Raw genomic sequence first — 13,089 nt, 5'->3', positions numbered from 1 at the left:
CTATGTGCATAACTGCTGACAATAACAAGTGAATTGTGACTACCATAATGAGCTCTGAAAAGAACATGACATAGAACTGGTAATCCTGAAAGAAAAAATGTTCTGCGGTTACAAGTACAAGAAAAAATGTGAGGATATTTTACAAAATAGCTGAATGGCTCAAAACAAGGCGTGACAATTTCAGTAATATCCCACATGATTGAATTTGCCATTTCTCATCCAGCTGTCCGACCCCCGGGTGCGACGGGAGCGGGCATGCCAACGGAAGCTTCCTGACCCACCGCAGCCTGTCGGGCTGCCCCCGGGCCACGCAGGCCATGAAGAAGGCCAAGATGGCTGCTGACGACCCCAAGCCTCAGCCAGGTAAGTGCCTTGCACTGACCACGGTTCACTTGTAATGTGATGTGGTGTCTAACCACACTGCTGACACTGTACTGCACTTGGTTTACCTTTTGTGTATATATTTGCAAGCATTTTAAAGCATACCTTTCCTTGCAAACTTTTCTGGCCTTGGCTCGTCGTGGGTGCTGGGAGTTTTTATGTTATACCAAACAGGGCTGACACATATGACAGCTCTTGAACAATGATTTGGCCCATTAATAGCTATGTGTTCTACCCCTCCAGATGTTCCAGTGATTGGTTCTGTTCGTTATGAAATGATGCATGGAATTCACAAATAGTATCAAAATATTCACATTATATGCCTTCAAGTGCGCTATTTTTTCTAATAAAGCAGTGGTTTATATTTTCTAAGGAGTTCTTCCACAGATGTTGCCCTCGGCAGCACCCTAAATGTGAATGCTGCAACTCCCAAAAAGAATTAAAAACTATTTATTATAGAGGGTTTTCAGTATGTTGCCACAGATGGGAAGATTGCACAAAAGTTCTAGGGGACCACTTCCACATCCTCGAGAACTTCTGTGGCATTTAATTATGCAACCACATTACTCATGCACGCAAACAGGGCTCTATTATGTACTTCATTCCAGCCAACAAGCTGTGGCTATGGTGAAGAAATAATCCCAGCAATATTGATCTCCATAGTAGGGCTCATAATGATACCGGGTCATCCATATTTAGTGGCATGTCTAGTATTTGAAAGGCTTTACTAGCTAACGTACAAGCTAATTCATAAAGCTGTTCTTTCATTTATCCACATGATGAGCAAGCATTCTCATATAACGTCGATTTCCCCCTTAGAGTCGAAGAAACGTTGAAGTTGTACTTGCTTCAATACTAATGAAGTGTTCCCATGAATGTCCTCCACTGTGTACATCGATAACTGCCATTTATTAATTTTTTTTTTCTCACGTAAACCAATGTCATTATTTCAACTAGTATATATTGACATACTTGCCTTGCGTGCAGAGCCGGGACCAGTTGTACCTGGAATGCCAGGAGGGGTTCCTGGCATGGATAACGACGCGGACATCCGAGCGCTGGAGGAGGAGATCCTGGAGCTGCAGGAGTACAATGCCAAGGTGGAGTCCGAGATGATCCGCCTGCGCACAGACATCACCCAGATGGAGCAGCAGATACGCATGACCGAGAGGGTGAGGGGAGAACACATATCCAGGCCGTGCATGTTGACTAGCTCACAGTTTGACTGAGAGTGGCACTCTGATTGATAACAATCACAGTGATTGCTGTAACAGCAATCAAGTTAGATGGAAGCACGAACCGCTTTCAAATGTGGTGCTGATAGTACTGTTTGACATGAAGGAAAGTGAGAGAAGGCTTGGGTTGGGTGTCCACAAGAAGATTGAGAGAAATTGAGGAGCTTAGTTGTTTTAGTCGGAACCACTGGAAGCCAACAGACAGTGAAGTCAGGAAAAGTAAATGCAGAAATTGCCTATTTCATTTATAATTGAAATGTAGAAATATTCATTACCTTGGGAATGACAGTGATTAAAAGCAACATATTGCAGGTTAGAGCTAACGCACGCCTGCATTACGTGGTCCATGCTGTATCATCGATCTGCCATTGTGGCTGTGTCCCTTCCTACTTTCATGGGTGTTTGCGTGTGTGTACGATATCTGGCCCACGAGTACTAGCTTGTGCCTCTGCTAACTGTGGCAGCTTAAATGAAACACCCATTACATAGCAGATGTCAGGTGTGCAAAATTTAGAGCAGGTAAATGGCCAGTGCCTTTGGTGCACAGCACAATTTATAGTGCAGAAAAGCAAATGATCTGTGGGAACAACGTACTGGCAGTGCCAGTGAAAAGGAACCACAGTTAGGGGCTTCAGAATATCAGTGAGATGGGAAAAATACAAAGGTGCTAGTGTAAGACCACGGCAAGCAAAGAGCATAAGGGACAGCCTCCGCACTTTGGGAAGCTTAATTTCTCTAATTATCATATTTGTCACTCTTTTTTTACCGCTGCCATGTTGGGTTCATATTCTGGTTGCGCATTACTGAGGCAGAACAGCTAACTTAGAAAGCGAGAAATTGGACTGCTTATCACTTTCCGGCAAACCATTAAAATCTACCAGAGAAAAATTTTGTGAGCTTAAGTGATCTTCACATTTCTTTGAGACTTCTGCTAGATCTGTAGCAATATGTCTTGCTTGGTTTCTTTCTTTTTTGAGATGTGGGGGGCGGGGGGGGGGTGGCATGCTTAACTGGCAAGATATTGGCAGAGCTGTTGCTTCGGGAGAGATCTTTGAGTACAAGTTGCTTTTAAAAGCTCGCAGGATCCCTCGTGCATTCGCCTAAGAGAGCTCAAAGCCAAAGGCACCCTATTCATTTTCTTGTTCTTTTTGCTTGATTATATTGATCCCCTCCACCTCTCTAAAGCTTTCTGAACCTCACATGGTGCTAAATGCCTCCAAGATCGGCCCACCTTTGCCCCAGCAACACTGTAATGTGATTACATCGCCATGTGTCATGATCGCATCACATCTAGTATGACTCAGAATCTCCCATGACATCATGTAATTTTTGTTACCAATCATGTTGTCACTGAGTGTCACCTTTCCTTTTCAGCGTGGTCGGAACACGCTGCCGATTGGTAGTCGAGTCTCCCGAGAACGCGCGGGCCAAACATTATAGCCCAGCACGCGGCCTGGAATTTACAATTAATTTTTACAGTCAGCTAGAGATTGTTCTCTCATCTCTCGACAAATGATGCCATAAACCGAAAGTGCACAGCCATTGGCTGATTTGAGCGCCATGAGGTGCATAGTTACTGTGGCTGTCGCGGGATACCGCCACGCACGCGCGATCACACTGAAAGTGCCGCGGGTTCATATCAAAGAAAAAAAAGTGCTCAAGGTCATGACCCACACTGACAAACGGACGTAGCTTCTTGCCCCCCTGTCATCACCCCTGTGTAGTATTTAGCACACTCACTGGTGCGAAAGGGGAGAGAAATAGCTTGACGCATGCAACGAATCCCTGTAACTCCGCTTGTACTTCAAGAATTTGAAAAATTTTTGCAGCAGTCGATTGGTGAGGCAGTAAGCTCTTTTAATAAAGCCATTCGATGATTGCTTGAAAAAGTGTTGCAGGGCCCCTTTAAGTTTCCCTCTTCATGGCAAACAGACAGTGCATCACACGGCACTCCGTGACCCTTGCCCTGCGTTTGCACTGACACGGTGTCCTCCTCTCTGACGGCGCAGGACAACCAGGCGCTGTCTCAGCGAGCTGGCAGCTTGAACGAGTACTACGACTCGCTGAAGCACAACTTCATCTCGCTGCTCGACCGCATCCCCCAGCTGGAGGAGAAGCCCACGCCGGACAACTTCGACTGCTACCTGAGCCGACTGCAGGCGCTCTGCGTGGACAGCACCCACCGGCCGCCAGGGCTCGGGGGACCAAACGGCTCGTCGCCTCCAAACGACAGCAACCGCGCCCTCTTCACATCAGTGCGCCAGGCGCTGCACGACTTCACCTTGCCCCTGTAAGCAGCTGCCACTGTACACGTCACAGGGGTTGCAGTACACTGTGTAGCTGTACACTGTGTACACCGTGTAGGGGTTTCATCTCTAAATGGTCACATTGAGAAATGCTGTTGTGTGGGGACACTAAGGGCAAATGCTAAAGCAACACATTTGTATGTAGTTTCGTACAATACTGATAAAGAAGTCTGGTGGCACCTTTCTGTTGTGAAGCCATTGTAATGCTGGAATATGGATCATTTTACTCAGTTCTCTTAAACCTCGCAACCTTATTTGAGGCCATGTAGATTCAAATGTGTGGCTAAATGACTGGACGTACATTTTTGTAAGAAGCCTTAGTTCTCCTTGTATACATCTTGTCTCTGTGTTTGCTCATTTAAGTAGTACACAAATTGTCAATTATACCGGAAATGTATGACCAACACCAGTGCAGAATGAGCAAAGACCCTCTGATCTTTCCTGCAGTTTACCGACCTTACCAGTGGTGCTCTTTATAGTCAGTATAAGCACACCTTAGAGCAAGTACAGCTTTGTAAGGGCAACAGTTTCAGCCGTGATGCATATTACGGTGCAGGCATATTCGTCAGCCTGCCATCCCCAACAACCTGTGTTAATGACTGGATGTACGTCTTTGTAACGCCCCTTGGTTCTCGTACACAAGTTGCTTTTGTGTTTGCCAAATTGTGTTTGCCAAAAATTGGCAAATGAAATAAAAATTTGTGACCAACACCAGTGCATAATGAGCAAAGACTCTTTGACTTTTAACACGAAAGTGTTTTATGCCGGGGTCCACCAAGTACATCCGTCACGGATATGACGTTGATAAAATGGACGCCAACGGGTGAGAAAGAAAAAAACCAAGAAAAAGATACCCCGCTGGGAATCGAACCCACGACGTTGCGGCCGCGACGGCAAGCGCCCGACGCTCTACCGACTAGGCCAACTCGGGAGATACTAGGCACGGCGCGAACGCGCCTTATATCTTTCACACATTCTCTTTCGCGGCGGGCGGAGCGGGGCGGTGCCGCCGTCTGTGAGAGGTGGAAAGAAGTAATGCTTCATGATCGACACTTACTAGCGCTTACTCCGAGATTGCACGTGATATCGGCGGTCATGGTTAAAGCGTCTCGATACCAGAGAGGTAGACTGGCCGCGCTGGCGTCGCCGAGGCAACCTTGACGCAGTTACGTTCTTTGCCTTTGGATTCGTGTTAGCGTGCGTCGGCTCATCGGAGTAGTGCAGCTTCCACGTGCACGAACGGCATTTCTCTGCCGCCGACTGCTTCAAATGCGAGAGCACCGACTAACAAAACTGCTGCAATTTGCGTTGCAGAAAGGACGCGATTTCGACGGGCGAATGTCGTGCCTTGGTGGAGCGAGAGCAGCGCCTGCGAGACAGAGGCCAGCGGGACGCACGCGTTTGCGGCTCAGGCTACGAACCTCTACCTCCCGTGTTGCTGAAGCGCAGTGTGTATTATGTATGCATGAGCACAGGCGTCGGCTACCCATTACTAGAAAGCGCACACCGTGCCGTTTCTCTCCTTAATTGACGACGCTTTGAAGAAGTGCATACCGGGTACCAGTGTTGATTATGAGCTTGTTGATATCATCCTTACGCGCGATTCACGATTCGCTGTGTCCAAATATATGTTCACACCGTCAGCTACCTCAACGGTTTTATCATGATCATGGGCGTTAGTCGTCGCGATAGAGACATGCTGTCAACATGGGTGCATCCACGTCAAACGGTGCTATAGCTGCCAAACACGAATAGACATTGTACAAGATCTCATATATCATAAGCACTACTTCTGTGAAGACACGTTTCACTTTCGTGTTATACCGATTCCTATGACGGAGGGATCAGCCATGTTTTTTTCTCTAGTTTATCGTCCTAGCAGTGGTGCTTTTTATAGTCGGTATAAGTACACCATAGAGCAAGCACAGATTTGTAAGGGCAAGAGCTGCAGCCGTGATGCGTATTACAGTGCCAGAATATTGGTCAACCTGCCATCCCCCAACGACCTATGCACTTCAAATTAAAAAGAAAAATAGATTGCATGGCATGGCTAATGTATCAAAAGGCAAGACCCTTACCTTGAAACAGATGGGATTTAAAATGTTGCATAGCCTCTACACTATTTTCATTTGCATTGAAATGCTGGTCTGAGTGCCAGAAGAAAAAAAAGGGCTCTGCTATTATTCTGACTCATCCAAGCTTGAGTCGGATGACAAGTACTTATCGCTTCCCACAATGCATCATACTCTATGATGTCAAGAGCGTTATTGAAACTAGGCTTCCATGTCCCTCCACGACCACTATCACTTTTCCTTTAACAACACAGGGTAGGGTAAAATTTTATAAACAATCGAAATTTGGTTTTTTGCTTGTTTGGAATAATAAGGCCTTCCTTAACAATATCCAGTGCCCCACACATTTTTCTGCACTTTGATTGGGGCATGAAAGACCAGGTTTTCAAGACCAACTGATGAGCAGCCAAGCCCCCTTTTCTCAGTTCGTGCACAACATGAGCTTCTGTCTAGGCGAATTTTTTTAAAAACCAAAACTAGTACTTTCTCTGAGCTTAGCAAGTTTTTAAAAAAGTAGTCTAGCTACTTAAAGGCACATAGCGCAGTTTTTTTTAACACGTGCATGACATTTATTGCGTCCACTTGCATTGTGTGTTTGAGACGCGCATGGAAATGCAGATCTGTGCATTTATTTTGAGTTTAGTTGCACCTCTGTTCATTTTTTTGCGGTGGCAAAAGATATTCTCGTGTTTACAAAGTCAAAGAAACTGTTTAGAAAGCGCGGTATATAATTGGAAATCGACTTGCTTTGGCTACTAACAAAAATGAGAGCGCTCACGCGAGCACTTAGCAAATAAGTTTTGTCCTCATTGCACGTCATCGCAAGGACAAAATGTTACCTGCAGTGAAAATGGCTACACTTTGATTGATGTAGAGCTTCTACAAAGCGTGATTACGAGTAACTGTGCCTCCATAGAATGTGAAAGAACCATGTCATTCTTAGAAAACACAATGGATTGTGTTCCTTGGAACGGAAACCCTTAGAACTGGCACCTTTGAGACTGTTCTAACTTTCAACAAGGCCTGCATGGCCCGAATAAACGCTCTCAAAGCCATTTGGCATATCACCGAGGCACGACATTGTGATGTAGTTGGGTGAGATCGACCGCCAAGAGACAGAAGATATGACAATACGAGTCAGGGAACCAATAAAACAAGAAAAGAAGCAAAAAGCTGATTCATGTGATGACTGTGTGGCTGGTTGCTGTTAATGAAATTGTTCAGTGCATCGTCTTTTTGAACAAAAATGAAAAAAACTTGTATTTTCTTTTTAACTCTCAATATCTCGAAATCACTTTTTTTTTGTTACATTTGCCCCATTATTAGAACAACTTGAAAAGACAGAAAGCTGATTTTTTACCAGAATAAACTAAGCACCAATAGAAAGCTACTGAGCTAGAATGGTGCATGTATGCCAAATGCTTTTCAATTTCTGGCAGTTTTGATTGATTTGCTAACAAAATTGCAAAAATATCAACACTTGAAATAGGATTGTGAATCTAGCTCCATTGCAAGAAGAGATGGTGACAAATAATATGAAACAAATCCAAATACTTTGCATGTAGTAGTTTCAGAGAAAATGGGTCTTAAAAAAGCCTTAAAATACATGGGAGGTATAGGGCCTACCCTGTGTTCTTAATGCCATGGTGAACTGTCATCGGCCTCTGCTCATTTACATTGAAAAAGGGCCAAGCAGCATGAAGCTCTAACCGATTCGCAAGAGAACAACGAAAATGGAAGGTGTGGCCACACCACGACATAACAAGGCTGGAGTAAAAAGTTGACGATGGTGATGACAGTTGAGGCTGTGGGTTTTAGTCGCCCATGGTTGCAAGACTTTCACAGTTTATCTGCCATTGATTGGTATATTCAAGATGGGGGCTGACTTTCTAATCGCGTTTTCTTTCCCGCCTATATTCCGATTCCTACGGTACTGCACTTGCATGGTATTTCTAAGGGAGTGTTACAGCTGTTCAATACAGATGAGAATTCGATATGTGTGTTCATCTGCCCCATTCCAACTGTCCTGCTTTTGCGTATGCCCGCATTTCTCAGCACTTCCTTAATGTAGGCTTTGGATCGTTTCTTGTTGCAGACAGCAACCAAGCGGCTGGATTCGGTCATGAGGGCGCTGGCCTCTCTCTCCCACATCTCCCATTGCTCCGGGGGGCACGCACGCATAGCGCAGCGCCCCCAGGCGTGACCATCATCTTCTTGTTCTTCTTCGTTTTGCCGACAAACACAAAATGGAGCCAAACAGGGTCAATTGCATTCTACGTAGAAGAGGACGACGACGACAGCAGGCTGCCTGTGAAAAAAAATGTACTGTCGGAAAAGGTTCCCCGCGTCTCCCGCACAGTGGGCCTTCTTTCGCAGCGCTCTCCTTCATTCGGGTGCCTCGCTGAGCTGACAAGACGAGAAAGAAAACATGCCACAACAGGCTCAGCAACGCGGCAGACACCCACTGGGAGAGAACACGCACGCACAACCATCGCACCATTGATGGACTCTGTGAAAAAAAAATGTCACGCAAACAAGCGCACTGTGCTGGGAGCTGCCAAAGCGTTCCCACCACAACCTCTACCCTCTCTCATTTGTCTGTGGCACTGTTTCGTAATTTTTTTTTCCCTTTGCGTTGGCTTAGCCGCAGTTGTTGTCCTTCGCGCATCTTTTGAGTGTTCTTGCGCGTTTGTTGCCAACGAGGCCCGCGTCTCTGCATTCTGTATAGTCTTCTTAGATGATGTGGTGTCATTGCTGCTTGCGTGCATTTGGTGCTGCCTTTCTTTTTTTCTTTGTTTCTGGCCTCACTTTCTCGCTCGTATCTCAAGTAGTGCTGTGCTTGGAGCAAGAAGTGAGGCGCATTCAAAAGAATCGTGGACGCGTAGATACTTCTTCTTTTCACGCTGTGACAGCACGGGACAGTCGCGTTTCCAGTCGCACTATAAATGGCATGGCACAAATTGAGCATTTCTTTTTACTGAAATGGAATCGCAGAAAAATTAACATGGGGAACGCGCGATGCAAATGCGCGACACATCCGCCAGGTCCCAGCGGCAAGCCCCCTCACACATCCAACGTTAAGCCGACGCTTCTGCGCAAACATTTTTCTTTCCGATGTTGGCTGTAGTGATATCCGTTGGTCACTCTCTATCGTTGCCTCAGCAAAGACTTTTCTTTCTTGTCTCGAGTGTACATAGGAATCTTTTGTAAGATACGTACCCGTATAATTTATGTGGCCGTCTTTTGCGTTGCCCGCGCGGTATTTTTTTCAGAGATCTGAAACGTGCTTGTTGTAGGAACATGTGCTTTAAAGACTGAATCGATTGTTGGCTTTGAAATCTTGCACGTTTGTTCATCGGCACCGCAGGTTTCATAACAAAATTGCGGACGAAAAATGCGCGACTCTGTTGTACATATACATACTTGTGTTATAGATAAAGCTGCAATGAGAAACGTATTACAGGGGCTTTCTAGGTTGCAAACTGGCTGACATCAGCCTTTCTTTTATGCGAGTGTCGTAAAACATAGCAATACATGTTCACCAGCATCTAAAAATTTGCATAGAACGCCTTTCTTTCTTCTGCTACCACGTTTGCAGATGACCACATTGTGAAGCAGGTGCGCGGTAAAATAAGAAGGGAAAGAATAAGCGGCTTGTCAAGCAACCGACCGCGGTTAAGTTAGAGAATTTCGTTACACCCTCCGCCATCTTGAACAGCACAAACGCACGTTGGCAGGACCTTATAATACGTAGCGTGGTGGACTCCACCACTGCAAACACATGCCCTCGCTATAGGCTACATGCTTCCGTGGAGAGAAAAAAAAATGTGTGCTTAATAAGCTTCGGGTTTGAACGACGGCAGCAGTCTTGGTGGGATTGTTAACGTGTGGTGCAAGTTTGCTCGTAGACGTATGGGATTGTTATGTACAGCATGTAGGAAGCAAGGGGTTTCAAGACGCCGGTGTTCCGTCTCTCACGCTCCTTCGGTGTTGAATCTGGAAAGTCGCATTGGAACAGAAATCTGCGCGGTGTATTAACGCATGCCGACAAGGCGCTTGCATTCTGTACATACGTAATTTTTATGCACTCCCCTTTGTCGAGGCTCGCGGAGCAAACGCACGACTGCAAAAGCAGCAACGGCGATCTGCCCCTTCCCATTCCCATCACACTTCAAAAGAAAGACACAATTTATCAGCTTCTTTTCAAGCGCTAGCAAAGCCTAAAATTTCCCGCACCCAATGACAGAGAATAAGCCAGGCCGTTCACAACTTTGTACCCTTCATTCGCATACTGCGTAGTTTACTGTGACCAGGAAAAAAAACCTGCATTCACTGGGTCGAATGGGAAGAAGCTAGATCGATATTGCGCCGTCTGATTTCAGGCATGCCAAGGGCAGTTTAAAACGCAACAAACCTTGTCTTCCTGGATCATGCATGGCCATCTGATTCGTCTCTGCGTTTCCGACAAGTAGCACGACATCGATAGACTCGTCCGAGTCTTCGGGAACGTGAAGCCGAATCTTAGTCGCACGGTCTGTCTACATTGTGTTTGACTCCAAGACCCCTCCCCTCCCCCGCCAGTGGTACACAACCCAGATGCGTAACCACTGCCGAAGCAATGTTGAGTTTCGCGACACTGCCCGCTTTGCATCCTACCCACTTTCGGTTCTCGATGAAGCTTGATAGCTTTGACTCTCCTTGCCTGAACGACGTTCCCTGGATGTGTACGCGGTCATGGCGCTTTTCTTTTTGTAGATATGTATAACTTATTGGACGCGCTGTTTCTCGCTTTCTCTCTCTTTCGATGTCTCTGCCCCGACCCCACCCCATCCGCCCAGGCCCCGTGTAAAACATGGGTAGCTGGGGCACTTCCCGGATCTCTGTCACACACACTCTCTCTCATTTCGTTTTCATTTCCTCGCATTTTCTCACAACAGTGTGTATACTGTGCCGGACAGCGACACCAACATTGTGTACCGAGTCTCAAGCGTGTCAGTAAAAACCCTATTATTGTGAAGCCATACTTTCGTCTCCTCTTTTGTTACTCATGGATGGTGAGAGTCCCCTCTTTTCACCAGTGTACGCTCAAACGTCAATGTAACGAGCACAGATATAACGAATTTCCTGTTACAGCGAAGTGAAAAAGAAATTTGCTGCCATTTGTACGATATAACAAATATACATTTATCACGAATTTTCGGATATGTAACAAAGCCATTTTTTGTCAAGTATAATCTTCAATATATACGCAGAGATTTTACTGTAATGAGACCAAGAAGGCTACAGATTCAGTCTTTCGGATTTCATACGCTAGCTATAGCACCATGTCGTCTGCAGCGACACCATATAGCTTTCCAAGCATTCTTGCAGTTGCATCCTTGTGCAGTTTAATTAGAACGAAATGCTCTCATAAAGCTTTACTGTAATAAGACTCGATCAATTGCTTTTCAAATACCAGAAAACACTACATCGCAAACGGGATGAGAGTGTTAACGTCCTGCCATTCTCATGCACACCTGCCTTCTGGGACACGATGGTCCTTCACAGCGTCTGCAATCGGGCAACTAGAATTATAGTGGTAACTAAAGTATGCCTTGCCTAAAATTTGCCTGAAATGACTACAGTATACATTCTACAGGGAATGAAAGATTCAACCCGGTAAGTTAATTTGGCTATACCTTCTCACGACCCAATGTGCACAAGTTTTGTTATCCACGACATTATGTTACCGTTCACCAGCGCTTCGAATCTGGTGCCAAGTTTTAAAAAGAAGCTGTGCTTGGCGAATGTGCATTGGCGGGCTAGTTGATTTATCATGCTAAGTTTTAAACCGAACGCGTTCAGTCGTGCTATTCAAACTTAGGTGCCTTTACTGGCACAACTGATCAACATTTCTTTCTGCCAAATTAATGAAGACAGCCTTCTGAAATATTAACGCGATGTCGCAAACTGATCGGTATCTCTTGCCAATGGAATACATCAAGTTGTTCGGCCACGACTGTTACCACAATTTATTCGCAGGCCTTAGTGCTGGGGGACATTTCATATACTTAATCATCTTTATTCATCCCTTCAAAGAGCGGAAGGAACGTGAACAAAAGAGCTTGACTTCGCTTCGCAGCCCATTGCATTTCAGCAGCATGCAGTGGCGGCACGCATAGCTTGCGCACATAAACAGCAAATTGAATGGGTTTTCCCTGCTAGATTCTCGAGGTCGCATTCCAATTAATGAGTTCTGTCAGAAGCTAAGAACACGTGATTTCGAAGATAGCAGTCCGATAACACAGCGGAGAGTTGTATCGGCCGTTTTCTTGGACGAAGATGACGAAACGCAAGCGAGGCCGATAAATAAAAGGGGTGTTGGGCAAGGGTAAATCATGGTGAATTGTTTGTATGCCGCGGCGGAACCGTTGGAAAGCAAGCACTGATCCATCTTCCGCCTATTCCCAATGTCACATGGTCTTACGTGGTCGCAGATTTGCAAACGCCTACTAACGCACGTTAAAGAGTAGAGAATTTCTTCTTTGGTGTTACTGCCCTAATATATATAGCTTCCATGTTTTTCTGAGCCCTGCTTCAGAAGATAGCGTCATTTTCATAGTTTGCCTTTCCTCACAATACTCCAGGAAATATAAAATTATTGTATTATTAGTGGTACACTGGTACCATGTCATATATCCCCTACGTGATTCAACTGTGTTGTCGCGCTAGTAGGAGTATCATATGAACTAGAGCTACGGGTGTTTTTCTTAAACTCCAGCGGTATATATTGTTATCAGAAATTGTAATAATCGTTGGGGGTTTAACGTCCCAAAACCACGATATGATTATGAGGGACGCTGTAGCAGAGGGCTCCAGAAATTTCGACCACCTGCGCTTCTTTAACGTGCACCTAAATATGTCAGTACACAGGCCTCAAGCATTTTCGCCTCCGTCGAAAATGCGGGCCGCCGCGGCCGAATTCGGTTCAGCAGTCGAGCACCATAACCACTAGACGACCACGGTGTGTTATATTGGAGGGCTCCGGCCAATTACGACCACCAGGTGCTCTTTAAAGGGATCCTGAACCAATTTTCCAAATTATCATCGAATGAC

The 13,089-nt window shown here is 45.6% G+C and overlaps 1 protein-coding gene across 11 annotated transcripts in view; it reads left to right on the top strand.

The window, feature by feature from the left end:
* LOC119372049 (trithorax group protein osa) overlaps positions 1-11,015 on the top strand; it is a 303,909-nt gene extending 292,894 nt beyond the window's left edge. For all 11 annotated transcript variants that reach the window (XM_049419720.1, XM_049419721.1, XM_049419723.1 and 8 more), the window contains 4 exons: positions 224-363; positions 1,369-1,553; positions 3,626-3,906; positions 8,090-11,015. In XM_049419720.1, coding sequence (XP_049275677.1) covers positions 224-363; positions 1,369-1,553; positions 3,626-3,906; positions 8,090-8,120 — 637 coding nt within the window. In that variant the 3' untranslated portion in view covers positions 8,121-11,015. The remainder of the gene's footprint in view (positions 1-223; positions 364-1,368; positions 1,554-3,625; positions 3,907-8,089) is intronic.
* Positions 11,016-13,089: the final 2,074 nt, after the last annotated feature.

This window comes from Rhipicephalus sanguineus, chromosome 10 (genome assembly GCF_013339695.2).
Source record: "Rhipicephalus sanguineus isolate Rsan-2018 chromosome 10, BIME_Rsan_1.4, whole genome shotgun sequence".
Taxonomy (NCBI): Eukaryota; Metazoa; Arthropoda; class Arachnida; order Ixodida; family Ixodidae; genus Rhipicephalus; species Rhipicephalus sanguineus.
This window is presented reverse-complemented; position numbering and strand designations above follow the sequence as displayed.